Source organism: Nannospalax galili, unplaced genomic scaffold (genome assembly GCF_000622305.1).
Source record: "Nannospalax galili isolate Female #2095 unplaced genomic scaffold, S.galili_v1.0 scaffold612, whole genome shotgun sequence".
NCBI lineage: Eukaryota > Metazoa > Chordata > Mammalia > Rodentia > Spalacidae > Nannospalax > Nannospalax galili.
The window spans coordinates 3099349-3120718 of NW_008333388.1; the positions used below are offsets into that span (position 1 = coordinate 3099349).

Below are 21370 nucleotides of genomic sequence, written 5' to 3' on the forward strand. Positions count from 1 at the left end.
TCTAGTGTACAGCCATCTAGGGTACAGCCATCTAGGGTACAGCCATCTAGGGTACAGTCATCTAGTGTACAGTCATCTAGGGTACAGCCATCTAGGGTACAGTCATCTAGTGTACAGTCATCTAGTATATAAGTCATCTAGTAGACAGTCATCTAGTAGACAGTCATCTAGTGTACAGTCATCTAGTGTACATTCATCTACGGCACAGTCATCTACGGCCCAGTCATCTAGGGTACAGTCGTCTAGTGTACAGTCATCTAGTAGACGTCATCTAGCATTCAGATCATCTAGTAGACAAGTCATCTAGTATATAAGCTGAACAACAACTACAAATGCTAATTTTGAGTTGAGAATAAAAAGTCATAGGCAAGTTCACACACGTATGTGCACTCCCTGGAGCCATGTCTCTCAAGGCATGGCCTGTGCTCGAACACATACAGTGCAGCTATCTCAACTGATGGAGCTGGAATCTCTGGAGGCTGAGAACAGCCATGGTGCCCCAGACAAACACTGTTCCTGGCTCATGTCTTAGAAGCTCTAACGAGTGCCTAGGGACTTAATATCAAATGTCAGTATTCCTTCAGAGACTGTTGACAGCTTCCTTCATTCTTCCTGGGTCAGCAGAGAGGAAATGCTTGGTAAATGTTTATAAAACCAACAGGTGATGTAACGTGTCGAACGCCCCCCAAGCCCACCAGGCTTGGGTCTTCAACAAAAAAGAGACTCAGGCATACGTCTGAAGTTATGCGAGGAATTTATTAAAGGGACAGCAAGTACAGAGAGGAGAGCTCTCTTTAGAAGGAAGTATCAGGGAGAAAATCTACTGAGGGGTCCCACAGGTCCTTTTTATCCTACCCGGAGTTTGGGTCACCTAGGTGAATCTTAACAACAGAAACAAAAGGGTTACTAAGAGACAGCACGAAGGCTGAACTGCAACTAACTTTCTAGAAGACTTGATCTATCATCCAGGTACATAGCCAGTCAGCTCTGACCGCTGAAGCAGAGAACTCAAAAGCTCTTAAAGTGACACTCTCCTAATTTCCAATGCTTATGGCAAGCATGGCTCCCGACAGTAACCAGCAGATTAAAGGAGTGAGAAGAGGGCAAAGGGACAGGGGGCAACTTCTGCCAGCACTCGCTTCAGCATCCACACTACATAGAACCCTTCCAGCCTCCGCAAGCCTTCTGCACCAGCAGGTGTATGACCTGTCCAGATGAGACCGCTGCTTTCCTCAGTGTGCCTGCAGCCCCGTCGGCTCTTACCTGTATCCCCAGGTCTTTCATTCTTGCAAACGCCAGCTCCCGGAGGTTGCCGTGCTCTACCCCGGAGCTGACTAAGGGCATGGGAATGTCTCTGTGGGAGAAAAACATTGCTGTGGTGAAGTGATCCTCCACAGTGGTGTGGCAGGGGAATTAAAAAAAAAGAAAAGCCAAAGCTACAAAGCAGAAGGCAGAAGCTGAACATCCTAGCCAGGAAGCAAGGCTGGGTGTGTCCCTCAGCCTCAGCTGTCCATCTAGGAAGCTGATTTCCAGCCCCCTCTCGGCTTTGGCATGTAATGGAAGTCACTTTATAAATGAACAAAGCAGAGACTCAGTGCCCAAGTGCCTGGGAGACATTAGCAAGGACATCTGTACTAAATAAAACATGAATTAAAAAAACTAAACTTCAACTTATTTAATGGAGAGAAATAACAATTTTGATTTGTGCATTGCCTTAAGCTTTACAACCAGTTTCCCACAGTAGCTGAATCAAAGTAACTATGAAGCTGAAAGCCAGGCCTTGATACAAACAGGTCTCAAAGACCATCCTACCCCTCCAAAATCCAAACTAAAGGGGAGTAAGTGCTTGCCTAAAGATAAGGAGATTAAGATTTATTTCCTGCATTATGGACCTGGAAAGACGGTTCCATGCTTAAGAGCACTGTCTGCTCCTGCACCCTCTGTGTGCAGAGCAGTGCATGAAGTGATCCCAACTCCATGTACAGACACTGTCATGGCTCCAGACACTGAAAACCTAGGCTAGACTAGTTCAACTTGCTGCCTCCATCTAGGCAGGAGTTAAAAATGACTTTTAGGTTCCTCAAAATAATTCCTTCCAGCCCTTTTCCTGGCTTGAGGGGCGATTACACGTGAGAACATCTGCCTTCCCATTTCAACAGGTAATATTTCAAACTTAGAGGTGTTAATATTTGCAATTTGCTCATCAAAACCTTTCAAAGTGATGGCTGGAGCTGTTTCTGTCTGAAGTTCCTCACGCTTCAGTAATGTGTTTCGGTTGTAAATTGGTATTCCTGTTCTGATGCCTCACAATGATTTAATATCATATCAAGGCAGACAGCTGTCGAACAGCCTTGGGCAGCCACGCTCTAACTCAGCTCCAAAGCAGCTCCCATCGTGTGCCGGACAGAATTCTACACTTCATCACTGACTGCACTCCTCAGGGTTACAATAAAAGAGTCATCCAGCAGGATGCTGCTTCATGAGGACACCCAGGAGACAGTACTGACTCAACTGTCGAAAGCCAAAAAAGTAAGAGACAGTTTAAAGGTGGAGAGGAGACACAGTGTGGAAAAGAACCAATCTAAAACATTAAGCTAGCTATTAGTAAAATATACAAGAAAAGGAAAATGTGGAATATAGTGTTTTCACAGGAATTATCTTCCTTCCCGTGGTTCCTCTAGATACCTGCCATATAGTTCCATATAAACACTGGAAGCCAACCTTTGCTAGTCCACTGTGGCTGGCAGAAGATGCCATGAGGTGACCCTGCACAGAAACAGGCTGCTTTGCTAAAAGCCCAGAACAGAAAGTTGTATGAGTTCCCTATATTACCATTTCCAACAAGAACAAGCTACTTAATGCCTTTGAGGACGCTTTTCTCTCCCAAGGCCTGGCTGAGTACTTCCACATCAGGGCTGGAGTGCTTGAGAGTGCATGTGCAGAGTGGCGTCTTGTTTCTGTATTTGCACAATTAGCCCAAGACTTTAAAGTTAAAAGAAACACACTGAGAAGACCTCCCCCCCTGCCAGCTCTTTTCCCAAACCAGGTTCCAGCCACCAACACTCCTTAGCACTACGCCTTCCCTCTGCACTTCTGATACACTTAAGAGGTCTTTTTTAATTATGTGTACACGTGCATGTGTGTGCAGGTGCCTGCAGAGGCCTGAAGAGGGCACTGGATCCCCTGGAGCTGCAGTTACAGGTGGTTGTGAAGTGTGACATGGGATCTGAACTCTGGTCCTCTGCACAGCACCACTTGCTCTTAACTGCTGCACCATGTCTCCAGTCCCCCTCTGCAGCCCCATCTCTCCAGCCCTCCTCTGTAGCTTTCCTCCCTTCCCTAGCCTCCTTTTCCCTTTGTAGTAAGGCTACATTGCTCATTTACAAGTTCGTTCGCAATTTCATCATCCAGCTCTTGATACAAGTTTCTTTCTCGAACCTCAGATGTAACAAATTCTACCTAAATCAGGATATAAAATTTAAAAGTCCTTGAAATGAAACTTAAAGGCTTTAAGCAGACAAGATGCTATTTCACACTAGGAAAATGACTGCAGAATATTCTCGTATTGTGTGCCCCACATGGGTAGGGACAAGCTTTTGGTTCGCTAGGTTCCAGTCTGTCTAGATGAGAAGATTCAAGATGAGGCAACAGTTATGAACACCTTCTGGGGTTATCTCCATAAAAAGCACCATTTTTAGAATTCAAATCCCATAACTTGCAAATTAAACACAGACAACTGATATAAAAAAAAACATGAATGATAATCAGATACAAGGAAAGAGAGTCAATCCTCACTAATGGGAAAATGCAAATTAATACACATAATTAAAAAAATATAGGTGTATAACTCTGTAGAGGATGTGATAAAACGAGGAATGATTTACATAAATTAGCATAATCTCTTTGGAAAACCTTATTAATCATATCAATGCATGCAGCAAAACGGCCACATTTATTTATAGTCCTCGTTTCAGGAACGGCTTACAATATTAATAACAATGAAAAAAGATGCTTAGATCTGTCACCATGGGAAAGTCTCATAGATTACACTATTATAATAGTGGTGAAAAGTTCAATGTACATGGATTTTAGTTATAGTGGAGGCTAGGGTGATAATTAAAGGGGGAAAAATGTAAAGAGACCTATGTGATGGTTAATCTCAATTGTCAATTGGATAAGATCTAGAATCATGTGGAGAAAGGCCTCTGGGCATGCCTTGTGGGAAAATGTCTTGACTCTATTATTTGAAGAGGGAAGACCTGCCCACTGTGGGTGGCGTCATTCCCTGGGCTGCGACCCTGGACTGTAGGACAACAACTTAGCGGAGTACAGATGTGCATAGTTCTGCTCCTGGGCCATGGAGACTCCTGCCACCTGGCTTCCCTGGCATGATGGACTGGACCCTGGAACAGTGAGCCAGAAGAACCTCCTCTCCTTTAAGTTGCTTTTGACAGGGTATATTATAATTCACAGAAACAGAAAATAACTAAGAGAACCTGGAAACCTAGACTTTTGCCTAACAATGGGAACAGCTACTTATCAAAGAAAAATGAGACTATTGTGTTGCCATTAAAATTTTAACTATGAAAATGGTCCTAATCTTTTTCTGTATTTGGAAAGTTTTTAATTGAAAAATAACTGTATATAAGTGGGTCCCAGTGTGCTAATTTGATACACTGTGGAATGGTCAATTAGAGTATTTAAAGCACATCTTTCCACTACAATATCATTTCTTTGTGACAAGAAGATTCAAAGACCTGTTTTTTTATTATCCTAACCATGCACCCCCCACCTTTTTTGGTGGTGCTAGGACTGGACCCAGGGCCTCCACTTGCTAGACAAGTGTTGTATGACTGAACTATGCCCCCAGCCTCATGATCTTGATATACACAACTATTATAACCATAGTTACCCCACTGTACCCTACAACACTAGAACTCTATTCCTCCTGCCTAAATGTAATTGTGTTCCAATAGATGAATGCCTTTCTGGTCCACTCCCAAGCTCCCCAGCCTCTGGCAGCCACTATTTTTCACTCTGTATTTCTGTACGACCAGTCTGTTTAAATTCCACAGACAGTGAGATAATGTAGTATTTGATTCTCTGTACCTGGTGTATTCAGTTAACACGTCTTTACTAAGAACTAGAAAACAATGAGATCATACTTGCCAATCTACAAAGGATGCCATGTAAACAAGCATTCCGCCTGGTGTGGTGACGCACGTAAAGGCACTTTGATCCCAGCACTTGGGAAGCAGAGGCAGGCCAGCCTGGTCTACACAGTGAGTTCCAGGACAGCTGGGGCTACAGGGAGACCCTGTCTCAAAAAGACGAAAAAAAAAAACCCCACCACCACCAACAACAAAAACAAGCATTCCAATCAAACAAGGGAATTTGGGGAAAAATATTAGCTCATTAGTAACATATATGTTGAAAAGATTCTGAAGAAGTTCTAAAACACTGTATTCATGCAAATGTAGTATGACATGATTAGACAGGAATAGAAATTCTTTAAGGTAATACATCACACACTGCTAGAAACAATGTATAAAGCTAATCTGATTAAGAAGTAATGCATGGAGATCACTGACAGAGAACAGAGGAAAAAGTCTGCACACGCTCAGTGTTGTTCTGAGTATTTTTTAAGTTTTTTAAAAATATTTTATTTATTATTATTTTATGTATATAAGTGTATTGCCTGCACGTGTATAAGTGCACCCATGTCATGCAATGCCCACGGAGGTCAGAAGAGGGCATTGGATCCCCTGGAACTGAGTTACAGACATTTGTTAACTGCCATGTGAGTGCTGGGAATCGAACCCAGGCCCTCTGCAAGAGCAGTCAGCGCTCCTAACTGCTGAGCCATATCTCCGGCCCCTACCTCGAGTATTTTTATATTGGGTTGTCTGAGACCATGAATGTAGAACTCAGGGATGCAGAAGGCCAGATGTGTATAGAAGAAAAGACGTCAATAAAAGTGGGTATGAAGCAAGCAGCAGGTCGGTGAGATGGCTTAGCAGATCAGAGTGAGGGTAAAAGTACTCGCCACATAAGCTTGATGACCTGCGTTCAGTCCCCAGAACCCATGGTGGAAGGAGAACCTAAAAGTTGATTTCCGACCTCTACAAGTGCACTGTAGCACTTGTGCATGCTATTTATTTCTCTGTTTCTCTTCTCTCTCTCTCTGTCTTTCTCACAAATATATAAAAACAAAGTAGTAAAATATAAATTTCTATGCAGGTAGTCACACTAACATTTCAGTAATATCTAATAAAAACATAAAATAAAAATATTTTGATGAAATTCTCCCTATGTTTACCAAAACCCAAATGCTCATTGGGCTAATCAACCCACAGTAGGCTATATAAACCAACCCAAAATCTCAACGAACTTGAATGGAACCTTATACAAGTATCATAGTTATATTTTAAAAGCATCAAAAAAAAAGTTAAGTGGAAAGCATTATAAAAAAATGTTGTCTTTGAATTAAACCTAGTCAAGGATTACTTTCAAAGTTAGGTAAATTCTCAGCCCCAGAGCATGAGAATCTGACTCCACAGGTGGAACTGAGCCCTCATTTCCTTCAAGCCATGGTCCTAGGACTCAGCCAGGACACCACTGGTATCACTGAGTCCACACCTTTAAGGTGACCTCACCACTCCCTCTCGCTTTCTGGTTAAGCTATAATGCACTCCTGTGCTTGTGAAGCAGGAGGCCACCACTTCAAAGCCGCACACTGGCACCGCACCTCCCTCACAGACACTTTAGAGATGGGGGATGCAGACAGAAGGACCCACAGCGAAACTTCAGGTCCATGAAATGACACTTTTCGTGTCACTGTACAGTCTCCTGGCTTCTGACTCACTGCACAGGAATGCGAAGTTCCAAGCAGAAAACAAAGCGATGCTTCTTGGTCTCACTGCTCCTTTGAGACGATCACTGTTCTAGGAGGCGAAACTGGCCTTTTCTGCAAGAGCTGCCACCTCTGCTGCAGGAAGATGAGGCTGTTCCCAGATAGTCCGAGTCAGCCACACTATGACCTTGGGATGTACTTTGGTAATGCTGTTTGGAGCATCCCTATTCCCTACATCTCTACATCACAGAAGAAGTTCAAATAACCATTTTCCTTAACTGTCTGAAAGTAACTCATGAATAAGATGCTGCAACAGTCAGAATACTTAAGTATTTCCTACAAAGATGTTCTGTCATCAACAGAAATTATCATCAGAATGAGGACGCCGACATAGGCACTCTCCTGCTATCTGACCCCAATCCAGTCACATCAGTGTCCTGACAGAGCCCATCAACCTTGTATTTAACTGTCATCAAAACAGAACTAGCTCCCTAACCTGGATACTCTGAAAGATGACACATGAATCATTTTCTAGAACGGGCCTCAACTTGGGGTTACCCGACGTTGCCCCATGATTAGATTCAGTTGTGGACTTGGGTTGAAGACACAGCAGTGATGCTGGGGTCTCCATCAGTCCACTGGTCCTAGCGGGGGTACCCAACACGCTTCATGGTTCTGATGATGCCCAGGCCTGTGAGCTGCCAGTCTTCCCCACGTGGGTAATTTGTTCCTGCTTTGTACTCTGTGTGCTGTGAGAGACTCCACTACCCAAGTCAATTCTAGTCGTGCTGGTTGGCGAGCAGTCAGTCTGTAAGGTCAGTCAGTAAGTGCACTCTTCAAAGCCACCACCAACGAGGTAGTGACCAGACCACCACTCCCACAGAAAGCAAGCGTCAGGCTCCTGGGAGCCTCTCTGAAGCCAGGTTTTTGTCATCTTTCACTAAGCATGTAACTTTGTCGTCTGTGGTTCTGTTTAAAGACACCTAGTTAATACATATTCATGCTCACTGAACTCACGGCCACAGCTTTCTCTTGTGCCCTCTCAATAAGGTAACCCAGCACACGTCACTTTCTCCGTAAGCCTCGTCACAGCCTTCCAGCTCTTAAGAGCAACAGAAGCATCAGCTCTGTTTGGAGGTCATTTTAAAAAGCCAGTCCCTAATCAACTAACAAAACTCTGAGAAATGCAGCATTAAATGGTGTGCAAAAAGAATGCCTGTTTGTAGCATAAGGACTGGAAAAAGTCAGTGTTACTGTTCTGACCTCACTGGGAATGGGAAAATAGGGCAACTCAAATTCTTCCCTGTTCCAAGAGTGATTTATAGCAAATGTGCAACAAAGATTGATTTCTGAGTCACAAAATTTTCCAGTAGGTAAATCTGCAAATATACAATCCACTTGTAATGAAGACTGCTATTTCTGAATCTTAGAAATTACTGACCTAATTAAGGTCATCAGTACGGACTTGACAATCTCTATTTTATCCATTTGGTTATAATTTGTTAAGATCTATGTATTTATTATTTATTTATTAATTAATTTAGTGTGTGTGTGTGTGTGTGTGTGTGTGTGTGTGCGCGTGTGTGTGTATACACATGTATGAGTATGTGTGGGTACGTGTGCACATGGGGACCAGAGAGCAACCTCTGGTGGCATCTTCAGGTGCTGCCCACCTCTTTCTGAGACAGGGTCTCTTACTGGTCTGGAACTCTCTGAGCCCAGGGGTCTGTCCACCTCTCTTCCCAGTACAAGTGTGTTCACCAGGGGGTCTGGTTCCTCCAAGGGGAGGGGCCTGCTGAGGAGACTTGACTGTGGAGAGTCAGCCATGAAAGGAGGGGCTTGTGGAGCCATCTTGGGAGGGGAGAGGAGAGCCACCAGGAATGTTCAGCGGGCCTGGGGAACAGATAGCACCCAGGTGTACTCAAGGACAGAATGACCTGGCACTTATGGACCTGGGGCGAGACTGCTGGCCCCCAAGGTGTGGGTGAAAGCTAGCGGCGGCTATGGGCGGCTCTGAGCCGTGGTGTGGAGCTAGGCACTGGGTGCTCAGTTCTTTGTAAGTCACCCCCCCCCCGCAATGATAATACTAAATGCAAATAAAGATATGTTATATGGTTTGCCTGATAGCACAAGAGACCCAGAGAGAACTCTGGCGAAAGCTGGGATAACAAGCATGTGGCATCATGCTGTTTTGTGTTTTAAACTGGGACTCTAGGGATCAGACTCAGGTCCTTACACGCACATGGCAAGCATTCATCAGTGATTGGCATATCTCTCATGAATCACTCTCATATCTCCCCAGTCCCTCGGTATTTATTTTGATGTTCAAATTGTCCCAGATTTGGCCACTGAGACCCCTTCAAGCTGTTTCTCATCTTTCTTTGAACACTTCCTTACTTTCAAGCACAAAAGGCTTCAGTCTGGCTCCTCTTGTATACCCCCTGCCTCGGGCCTGCAAGCAGCCATTCCTCCTAGGAGCCCTGGTTCCTCTTAGTGCCTAAGAGTGACTAGAAACTGCAATGTTTAATCTCAGTTGTCAGCCTGGCTAGACTGAGAAGCACCTAGCTAAGCAAGGCAAGGCAACTTCTGCATGTGTCTGTGAGGGAATTCCAGGGAGTGTTAACTAAGGGGAAGATCTGGTCTAACGTGGGTGGCACTATCCCCAAGGCCTGGGCACAGAGAGAGCAAAGTGAAGACCACCCAGTCCACAACACAAGCACTTTCTGTTTCCTGACTGCCAGTCTTTCCTCTTCTTCCAAGTTGTTTCTCCAAAGCATTTTGTCACAGTAACAGGAAAGTGACTAATAGACCTAGAAACCAGATGTTTACTGCTAACGCCACATGATATTGTTGCTACCTTTACATATATTTGTATATCTATATGTTGAGAATCATGAGTTTACGTCATTATCTTCTATTAAAAAACACCAGTGTTAGCTTTAATTTCCTTCTTTTTCACTTACAATTTTCTTCTTAGATTAAAAAACCCACGACAGATTATCCTTGATCCATCTGTTGATGAGATCAGTTCCTTGCAAGTCAACAATCCTTAGCACCTGTCTCCTGTTGCCTGTCCATCCACCCACCAGATTCTCCAGACCCGGCTCCTCTCTGGCCTCTGTACCAGAGCACCTCTCTACAGGAACGAATGTCTTGTTCACTGGATTCAGGCCTCGGCGGCCTGCTCCATGCCACTGGCTCCTCCACATAAGCAACTCTCTCGTGGGCTCTGGGTCCCTGGAGTTCTCTACTTTCTCCTATATTGCTCGGATACTATGCTTGGCCAGCCCCACTTAATCCTTTGGACTGAAATGTTCTGGAAGGGTTGAACAGAGAAAGACAATACAAATGATCTTAACAGCTGACTTTGTCCTGGACCACAGGGAAATCCTGGACCAGATCCTAAGCTCCTTAGAAGCAAGCCCCATGCCTGTGTGTCATCTCCTGGGGCCAGGGAGATAGTTGAGCTGGTAAAGTAGTTGTCATACAAGCACGAGGATCTGAGTTCAACTCCTAGAGCCCATGTAAAAAGAGCCATGCATGGCAGTGTGAACTTGTAATTCCAATGCTGTGACGACAGAGACAAGTGGATTCTCCAGGTCCCAGAGACAGGCTGTCTCAAAAAACAAGCCAGACAGCGCCTGGGGAACAACACCTAAGGTTGACCTCTGGCTTCCACACATAGCATTCCCCACATCTGAATACTGAATATATACATACATGTACACGCAAACACACTCTCTCTCTCTCTCTCTCTCTCTCTCTCTCTCTCTCACACAGACTCCATCTCCTGGCTCATGGACAACTGAACAGATAAATATGATATTGGCAAAGAACTTGGACATACTGGCCTTGGCTTCCATTCTCTGCACACGGCATTCCAGATATTCCATTTTTAATTTAACATTTCAAAACTCTCAATATGAAACCAGGTTATTCCCTATGAAACTGTAAATGGAAGGATCACTGATTATTTGGGGAATAAATGGTAACACCCACCTTTGTACTCGGTACACTCGAGTCCATGGAGGCACAAGGGCTAGGATCCGAGCCACCAGTTCAATCAGGTCACTAGGAGAATAACTCTTGTATCTTCCTGATTTCCACAGCTCGTACAGCCCAGTTCCACGAATCACCAGCGTAGGGTAGAGTTTCAAACCATCAGGACGAAAAGCAGGGTTCTCAAAAAACTCCTGTGAACAGAGAACATTACTTCTCCCTTAGTTCTGTACCCACAGGGAAGTCTCAGTCCTACACCAGTGTCCTCACACCTTCAGCTGGCCCTGGGGTTGCCGGCCCATCCTTTCTGAGAAAGCATACATCAGGAAGACAGTAAGTCACTGTTCCCTAGCTCCACCCTGGACTATACTGCAAAGTCCTTCTCGTGTAGCCCTGTCTCAGACTGAATACTACTCATTTGTCTGTCTGTCTGTCTATCTATCTATCAATCATCTATCTATCTATCTATTGATCTATCTATCTATCTATCTATCTATCTATCTATCTATCTATCATCATCTATCTATATTTTTTAATAGTCTCCCTAGTCTCAGCCCACCTGGAACTCATTATGTGGACCAGGCTGGCCTCTATCTCAGAGATCCCCCTGCCTCTGCCTTCTGAGTGCTAGGATTAAAGGCATGCACCAACACACCCAGCCTAGTGAATATATTTAATTGTTTAAACATTTAAAAAGCTGTGAAAAAGAAAAAAAAAATTAAAGTCTCATTAAAGCCCACAATATAAACAAAGGGAAAAGAAAGAAAAAAATCCCCTACGGTGTTTACTGTAGGGCCCTTAGAAAAAGTCTGTGATCACAGGGAGCCAGTTTTGAGGTCAGGTGGCCAGCAGTGCTTCCGCCCAGGCTATGCTGTCTGTCTGTTTTCTGGACACTGGGCAATGTACACAGCTCATCTGCTTCTGTTTCAGGCAGAGCCATTCTGACCCTCATGGTCCTGCTGGCTGGGACACTGCAAGGAGACACCAGGACGCTGAAAGATGTGGGTTCTAATCCTGATTTTTGCATAGTTTGTACAGGATGGAGGTGGGCTCATAGGCCACCCCCCCGCCCCGATTAGGATCTAACCCAGCAGTGTACTCTTTATCTTGGGAAATAGTAAAGTGTGTTTTTAAACTCTGCTACCTTTTCTTACAGAACTTTCTACTGTTTAACTTGCTTTCAAACGAATCTAACTATAGAGTTTCCATCTCACTGTCATTCTTGAAAGCTGTATTCTTTCCCCAACACGTGGTCTTAGAGATACTCTTTTGTAACTGTGTGATTTCTCCTGTAACATTTGTATTTTAAATTTTCATGAGGTCATTAATAAATACTCTAGATACCCACAAAGAGCATGCCCACAAACCATTCTCTACCCAGCACGAGATTTCAGGAGATATATGGATGGATATATTCCTTTTGTAAGAACAATGCTAGACCTGGACTTGTGATTAAACAGAGAATTAAACTATGGGTTTCTCTCCTTTTCCTCTCAAACCATAAGGAAACAACAAGAAGTTTTAAAAAGATTGGAGGGAGGGTTGATAAGGAATGGCAACAAATTCTTTGAGGACAGAAAGCAGATAAAAGACTGGCAAACAACTCTTCAAGTGATAGAGACTGCAAACAGAGAGACTAATGAAGGCCTTTGGGTCACTCCACAGTCCAAGAAAGGCTCATGGGTCAGAAGGCCCAACCTGGCAGAATGGAAGAGACATGAAAATAAAAACAGGTACTAGCCGGGTGTGGTGGCACTCGCCTTTAATCCCAGCACTCCGAGGCAGAGACAGGTGGATCTCTGTGAGTTCAAGACTAGACTGGTCTACATAGTGAGTTCCAGGCCAGCTGGGGCTACCGGGAGACCTATTTCAAAAAAGACAAAATGAAAAGTAAATAAATAAAAATAGGTACTGGATGGGAGTCTGCACATGGAGGGACCTGTCCCTTCTTCCTGTGCTGGTTAAGAAGGTACTTTTCCTGGATACACTGGAGAATCTCTGGACTACGAGATTCTGGGCACAAAGGCTGATGACAGGGAAGAGCCAGTATCTTCACTGGTGGGCCCTGAGCCCCAGATGCCAATGTGCAATTTCCTGTGATTGACTTATGCTACCTGCCACCATGCAGAGATTTCTACTCTGGCTCTGTCCAATGACCCTGTACAAATTCAAGACACTGGCATTTAGGATCCCCTTAAATGACAGCTTACTACCCGAACATGTTTTAGTGAGCACTTCAGCAGACAGAGCTTGAAATCTGTTTGTCAGTCCCTTACTCTGAAAGCATGAACATCTGGCTAAAGAGATCCAGAAATTTGGGGGTGCTGCAATAAAAAGGAAATAATGGCATTTACAACCACCTATACCTCCAGTTCCAGGGGATCTGACACCCTCTTCTGGCCACTGTGGGCACCAGGCATGGATGTGGCGCTCATACATATATACAACAAACACTCATATACATAAAATAAAACTAAATCCTTAAAATATATTTAATAAGGCTTCTGTTATAGTTTTTGTTTAATAAGGATAAAATGAATTTAACAGGGCTCACTGCTGGCATTGTGAAGACACATTTGAAAGGCGCACAACGGGCTGTGGGTGGCAGGTCAGGAGACGGAAGAGAGCAAAACACCGACCCTTGTGTGCAAAGAAAGTAGAGGAAGAGACTAAAACACAGGTCCAGAGGCAAGAAGAGCAGCAAGAGAAAACAGCCACAAGAGGCAAGAGGCTACGAAGCTCCCGATGGAGATGACAGTTACAAATGCCCAGACTAAACCAAATGACCCGAGTCAACTTTGGAGCTGGGGATGTCACAGCATTTGAGAGGCACTTCCATGGGGAACAGTGGGTGGGAGGAGGGTGTGATGGCAAGGCAGCAAGAGCCCCGGGCCTTTGTGAGTGAGAGGGCAGGGCCGGATGAAAAGGAAGGCCGACTCTGAGAAGAAAGGGTCCCTGTCAATGAAAGCTTACAGTCCATTTAGACTTCATTCCCACAAATGTGCCACTTGCAAATTAAAAAATAACGATGACTGTTTTGTCCCTATAAGATCTATTCTGAACATACCAGCCAGGAGTTTTCTATGGACTGCGCCACTTCCAGATCAGGTGTAGTCACTCACAGTAAAAGAGACTCTCCTTCCCTGACAGGAACCAGGAAAGAGGAAAGACGGGGGGCTAGGCTAAGAGCTTGGTCCTCCCGAAGCTCATCTCTGACCTCTAGTGACAGGCTTTATTGCCTCCATGTAGTGTTATAACCAGATGGTCTTTTCCAATATAATTCAATTCTCATCTATGCTTCATGACAAACCTTTACATTCAAAACAAAGCAAACAGACAGTAACAAACACCTCTAGGTGCTCCTGTCAAACCTTGGCCTAATGATATTGGCCTCTAGAAGAAACTGCTCAGTGGAAGAAGAAAAATCCCAAGTGTAGAAAAGTATGGCCAGCCAGTGGTGTGCTCCTTTAATCCTAGCATTAAGGAGGCAGAAGCAGGCAGGACTCTCTGTGAGATCAAGGCCAGCCTGGTCTACATAGCAAGTTCTAGGGCAGCTGGGGCTACAGAGAAACGCTGTCTTAAAAAAAACAAAACAAAACAAAACAAAAAAACCCACAATAAAAGAAAGGTAAGGTAAGACCAATATTAACAAACTTAAAAATTTCTAGTCACTGATAAACTATTCCTCAATAAAACATACTCTGTCCATTTTCAGTAAACTGAGTCTAGACATCCTGGTACAGTCTTAATTTTTAAAAGAACAAAATACCAGGGACTGGAGAAATGGCTCAGCAGTTAACACTGGCTGCTCTCACAGAGGACCTGGGTTTGATTCCCAGCACCCATGTAGTGGTTAACAGTTGTCCATAACTCCAGGTCCAGGGTATCTGATGCCTTCTTCTGACCTCCATGCATGACATGGATGTACTTACATACATGTAGGCAATACAGTTATACACATAAAATAAAAAGAAAATATTACCAAAAAAAAAAAACAACAACAACAACAAAAAAAAACTACCAAAGCGGCTGAAAGGTTTTGAGCAGCAAGTCCTGCCTGAGGGTCGCCAAGAGGGCGAAGTTAATGTTTGCAGGATGGATTCCTAAGAGGTTAAACATTCTCCACCTCACCAAAGACAGCATTCCTAAGAAAAAAGACTTCACATGGAAATTCAAACTGAGTTACTGCGAAATACAGGCAAACGCTGCCAGTCACATACAGCTACAAGCACTACACCTACTGTCATTTAAGAACATGGGCGCAACGTGTTCTACTGTCACAGAGAGTGTAAATGGACTAGAACTAGTAGCTAGTAACTACGATTCTGAATGTTTTCATCCAAAGAAATGATAAATGTTTGAAGAAGTGCATATTTACTGATCTGGACATAACACAACATACACATTATTTAAACATCACATGGTACCCTATAAACAGTAGAACTTTACTATGCTAATTAAAACCTGTGAAGTTACAAGACAGATTCAGATGAACAAGATCACACTCCTGGCATCAAGAAAATGGACACATCAAAGTAATATTCCTAAGCCCACTGAGAGATAACACAGGTAGGTATAACACTCCAGAGACTCAGCTAACTAGGGGAGTGCAGTGGTTTTGGGAAGCCATGTGGGACAGGCAGTCCGGCCCACCACACAGACAAGGTTTTGTAGGAAGACAGTAGTAGTGCACTGTAGTTTTGTTTTTCTTTAAAGATTAACTACTTTGAGGACTTTCAGACAGGTTTATTGGTGATCTGAGTATCTTCTCTTATGAAACACTTGCTGCTTATGGTCTACTCTCCTACTGGGAAGTCTGTCCTTTTCATAGTGATCTGTACACATCATTGATTTTAAGGCAATTTACAAGTTAACTTGCTGAGAAGTTTTCCCGAGAGTTCAGATTTCTCATTTTGGCTCCACTATGTGTCTTTTACAACAGTACACAGTTAAAGGGACTGTTCGTGTACCCACGGGTTTCTCAGAAAAGGTTATGAACAAGCAGATGAGTCTGTTCCTATGAAGAGTTGTCCTTATTCTGAATACAGTAAAGGAAATGGTGAGACCCAGCTCTGCTGCTGCTTGCTTTGACTTTAGACACACTGTAGCTGTTTGAGAGCAGAGGAGAGAGGGAGGGAGGGAGAGAGAGAGAGAGAGCGAGAGAGCGAGCGCTTGAATCAGCCTTGTGCATGCTAGGCAAGTACTCTACCACCAAGCTTCATCTCCAGTCCTCAAGAGCACTTAAAAGTTTATAAATTCCCTAAGAAGTGTGATAAAGATGTGTGTTTCAGGGGCTGTCAGCTGGGTGTCTGAATACCTGCTATTATTTACTAAGGGATGACACGACTCTGTATACATTACATAACCCACATTACAGAATTACTAACAGGGAGATCTGTTGAGTTAATGCTGTCATATAAACAAACTATCTGTTATAGTTCAATAGCCTGAATAATAACAAAACTCAACTACAAAAGGAAAGAATCAGTAACTTCATAAATAAAATATAATGAACTCCATTCTTCTAAATGGGGCAAAATGAATGTATTTATTTGTGAAATAACCATCAATATTGTCACTCTAAAAGGACAGCTTTAAGATATACTCCCCCTACATAAGAATTTGAAGAAAAACTAAGAACCTGGCCCAGACACATGTGTTGTCATTTCTCAAAGCTAACACAGATCAGCAAACTGGAGGAGTCAAAACAAAGCCAGCCTCAGAGTTACAATGAGGGTTAAAGTTCACAGAGTTAGGAAGGCCAGACAGCAATGGAAAGGATGGCTGAGGTCAGAAAAGTCTGGAGGAAAAAGAGGGTCAATGTACCCAAAGTAAAAGGAATCAGTTGGGGAAAATACATGTAACAGACATGAAGAACGAGACATTAATGTCCTTATCTTGAAAGTTCACATAAGTCAGTATGAAAATATGGTCATGGCTGACAAGAACACAATTCTCTGAGATGAAGAAACAGAATCAGCAAATACAAATCTGAAAAACATATTATGACCATTTTAAAATACAAGTCAAAATGGCATTTTCCTTCATGAGATTAGGAGGGATTAGAATTCTATAGTGTGCAGCACGTGTGTACATACAAGTAAAGAGAAATGGGAGGTAAACAGGAAGGAGCGTTTGGGGGAAAGTCTGCTGAAACAGTGCAAGCTGCTAAAGATTTCTGAAAAACAACAGTGATACAGAGGTTCTTAAAATGTCCGTCCCTTTACCAGATCACCCTACTCAAGGAATTTGTCAGCAAAGAAATAAATCTCGATAGTGTAAAATGTTACAAGCATAAAGCTGTTTGCCTGCAGTGTTCTCTGTAACATCAAAACCTGCTAACATCTTAAATTTTGAAAAGTCTGAAGTAGTATGCCAGGCAGATTAAATTAGACAGCCGGTCACAGCAGCACACGCCTGCAATCCCAGTATTTGGAGGCTAAGATAAGAATTTGAGGTTGGCCTTGACTACATAATGAGACTTGTCTCACAGAACAAAACCCAAAACCACAGACATTAAAATACGGCAACACTTGTTTATGGCAAGGCTGCAAATGGAGAAACATTAGGGATCGTGCGCGCATGCGTGCGTGTGTGCATGTGTGTGTGTGTGTGTGACCTGTACAATGTTGTTACCATGGAGTGAGAAAGCTGCAGAACGGCCTAGCTCATACACATGACCAGCCAGCGTGCCTGTGTTCTATGTGCACAAACAGCCCAGCTCCCCCAAAGCCTAAAGCATCTTAAAAACCCTGGATGGTGTATTAAATAGTAACTTGAGGGTGACTTCTCTTTCCTGGGTTTCCAGTGCTGTGTTATGAGGCCGCACTGCTCTGAGGACACAACGACAATGAGCAGACAACAGCAGAGGTGCAGGCAGCAGCTTGTGACCGGCCTAGCGGGGGCCACTTACTATGAACTGTTCAATGTCTCTTTCGAGTCCCACGTTCGGCAGGTCAGGCATCATATGAGCCACAACTTTGAAACCAGAATCTTTGGCCAGGTGGAACGACTCACATACCGCCTTCACAGTGTGGCCCCTGGGGGAAGGAAACGCATTACCTGTCAGACAAATAAATGGACAACCAAGTAACACAGCGAGTGGAGGAAAACAAACTGAGACCAAGAATCATCTGTCTGGGGACAAAAATCTCAGAAAGTCGTCTCTCATACTCTTCTACGGAGGCCTGGAAGAAAATCATTTTACTTCTCAGGTATTTCTTAGAAATTCCCTTATGCTTCTACTCAAAGTCCTGGAAGTAAATGACCAAGTAAGAAGAATTAATGTACATGACAAGGACCTGGCTCAGCATCTTCATTAAAAACAAGCTTTTTGCAGGTATCTACATTAGACAAGAACATGCAGAAGACAGGCTTGGTGAAGCACACCTATCATCCCAGCACTGGGGAGGTGGAAGCAGGAGGATCAGGAATTCAAGGTCGAGCTCGGTGTGGTGGCACGTGCCTTTAGTCTCACAACTCCAGAGGCAGGAGAACTTCTGGTCTTCATAGTGAATTCCAAGGATAAAAGGAAAAACCAAACAAAAAAAGAGTTCAAGGTCATTCTTGGTCATATACCAAGTTCAAGGCCAGCTTGGGCTCAAAACAAACAAAAAAACCCTCAAAAAACCAAACCACACAAAAACCCAAAATGAAATCATACAGAAGTTGCCCCTTGCTACATCATGTCCTTTAGAAATATGAAATGCTGGGGGCGGGGCGGGGAGAAGGCGCTTACAATACAGAGTAGAGCTCACTGGTGTGTTGGGGTCCTAAGGTGCTGTAAGGCAGGATCTTTGCAGCATAGGGATGGGATCAGGCCTCTGAGCACTCTGCCACATCCAAGCAGGAAGTAACTAACACCCGAGGCCTTGTGTCACTCCCTTCCACCACCAAGATGCTCCCATTTACTACAGAAAGACCTCAGAAGCCACACCTCTACCCCACCCCTCTGAATGGCCCACTTATTTCCAAGGCTTCTTTTTCTAGTTTGTTTTTGCTAGTGACTTCCAAAGTTCTTGCCTCTCTTCTGAATTCAGCACTCAAATATTCTGCTTTTGAATTTATACAACAATGTTGTCACTAGTTATATGTGGCATTGAAAGATTTACTTAATTATAAAGAAATATTCATTTCCTCAGTTGCACTGTCATATCGGACAGTTTGAGTATGGGCTGTCTTGATCCCAGCAGAATATTGTATTGGCTAACCCTGCTCTAAAGTAAACATTTAGTTCCACAACTACCTAAAGTTTAGGGTATCCAAATGAAACCTTCTTCCTTCCAAGGCTCCTTGACTCCCCATTCTCTCCTACCTTGCTTAAAAAGCAAGCAAACAACAGCATTCACTCCTCTCCAGAACATGAGGATTTCTTGCTTCAGCGACCCCAAGTGTTATGGGTGGGTCTGTCTCCTTCCAGTCTGTTCTCAGCTATTTCCCACACTGGACTGCGCTTACTGAAATGTGGGCACGCCCCTATCTTAGCTCACAGCCTGCCTACTCATCAAAGCCCAGGCTCCTGGGCTGACTTCTGGGGCGCCCTCGGCCTGCCATGTGCTCCACCCTCAATCTTCCTTCCATGAACTGAGTGAATTCTTCTCTGAGCTCAGCATAGACATAATTTTCTCTAGAATGTGCCGCTGACCATCTCCACAGGGAGTGCTCTAGCAGAGCCCGTGATGGGTAAGTGCTTCAACCAGCTTCTTGTGGGAGATTTTCCCTATAGGAGTGATCTCTTTCCCAGGCTCCTTTTTCTCAGGTATGATACCCATTAGAATCTCCCCTGTGTTCAAAAATACCCAGTAGATCACTATTATTTAAAGGGGGAAAAAAAATCCTGGGGCCTGCCATTCCTCCTGGCTGCTTCTAAGTGTAGACGCAGGTGGTTCCCAGCTCCCCTTTACTTCATCTGCAAGCACAACCCCTAGTCATATGAAGTGGACTTCAGAGTCCAGCTCAACACCCCCTCCTGAAGCCTGCCTTGGCTACTCACGAGTCAACGGTCTCTCTGGATCTCCCTGCTCTCCCACCAAGGTGGCAGTTATTTAAAGCTTCTCATATACTTACCCTTCCTGGGTATATCATTCTCTGGCTCAGAGGTGTATTTCCAGAGGGAAGAGAACTTCAGATGACTACATCAACTCTTATTTACATACCCTAATTTCTCAAAATCTACCCCTACTGCCGCACCAAAACTTTCTTGACTCCCATGTCAACAAAACCTGCTTTGTAAGACTGAGCATCAGGGACTGAGGAGATGGCTCAGAGGTTTTAAAAGGACTTGCTGTTCTTGCAGAGGACACAGGTTTGGTTCCTACATGGTGGCTCACAATCATCTGTAGCTCAGTTCCAAGGGAACCAATGCCCTCTTCTGGCCTCTGTGGTGCACATACAGTAAACACATACATAAAATAAAAATGAGCAAATCTTTAAAAGTCAGCCTCACCCTGAATTCTTTCTTACCTCAATCCTTTTCTTGATGCCGTTTTCATTGGCTGTTTCACACTGACCCTTCCTGCCTCACACTGACATCTCCTGTCTCACACTGACACCTTCTGCCTCACACTGACATCTACCACCTCACACTGACCCCTCCTGCCTCACACCAACATCTCCCAACTCACACTAACCTCTCCCGCCTCACACTGACCTCTCCCACTTCACACACGGTTTTCATCAGCTGCTTCACACTGACCTCTCCTGCTTCATACTGCTGATGGAGTCCTGTCTCCTGTTTCCTACAGAAAAGCCACCATGCTGAGGACAGAGAAGTCTGGAGGAGGGTTCACAGAGAGGAGCTGAAAAGGAAGGCCAGAGCAGACGGCCTGAAGAGCATGGATGAAGACATTTTACCTGCCACCATCTCACCTGTTGGTATCTCTGGCTACGTCTTCGTAGACACTCTGCACCCCGATCTCCAGCCTCGTGCAGCCGTACGTCAGCATGTCACTCAAGTGCCGCTTCATGCAATAATCTGGCCTGGTCTCGATAGTAATTCCAATGCATTTTGTAAGGCTTCTCTCAGAATACCTGCAGAGCAAGTCTAAAGGTGTCAGACCTGCCACGGCTTTGGGTCATCCCCAGCACATGGTGTGCCTGCTCTTAGCCCTCCCAGGGTGGACAGTAACTAAAGGTGTCAGACCTGCCACGGCTTTGGTCATTTCCCCCAGCACATGGTGTGCCTGCTCTTAGCCCTCCCAGGGTGGACAGTAACTAAAGGTGTCGGCTCTGAAACCAGACAGTGCAGGTTCAAATCCTGGCTCTGATACCTCCTCACTATGAAAACAGCAATAGCTTCTCAGGCTTGGCTTCTTCATCTTCAAAATGACAGACGCAATAGTGCCTACACTTCACAGGCTGACGTGATGGCACAGGCACACCGTAATGTCATTATCCCTACTTATTATTCTCATGAAGTCTGCTGCACCCATAATCTTCTTGAAAACAGCTATTTCAACTATGAACACCTATTTCTCAATTCCTAGCAACCGTTTTTCACATAAGCAAAAACCATTTGCA

At 44.2% G+C, this 21370-nt stretch overlaps 1 protein-coding gene across 2 annotated transcripts in view; it reads right to left on the minus strand.

Moving 5' to 3' along the window:
- Window positions 1–21370, minus strand: part of Elp3 (elongator acetyltransferase complex subunit 3) — a 78441-nt gene that overhangs the window by 20927 nt on the left and 36144 nt on the right. For both annotated transcript variants that reach the window (XM_029561130.1, XM_008828136.3), the window contains 4 exons: window positions 20720–20881; window positions 17766–17892; window positions 10853–11046; window positions 1264–1354 (listed from right to left, as the gene is read on the minus strand). In XM_029561130.1, the coding sequence (XP_029416990.1) occupies window positions 1264–1354; window positions 10853–11046; window positions 17766–17892; window positions 20720–20881 (574 nt within the window). The remainder of the gene's footprint in view (window positions 1–1263; window positions 1355–10852; window positions 11047–17765; window positions 17893–20719; window positions 20882–21370) is intronic.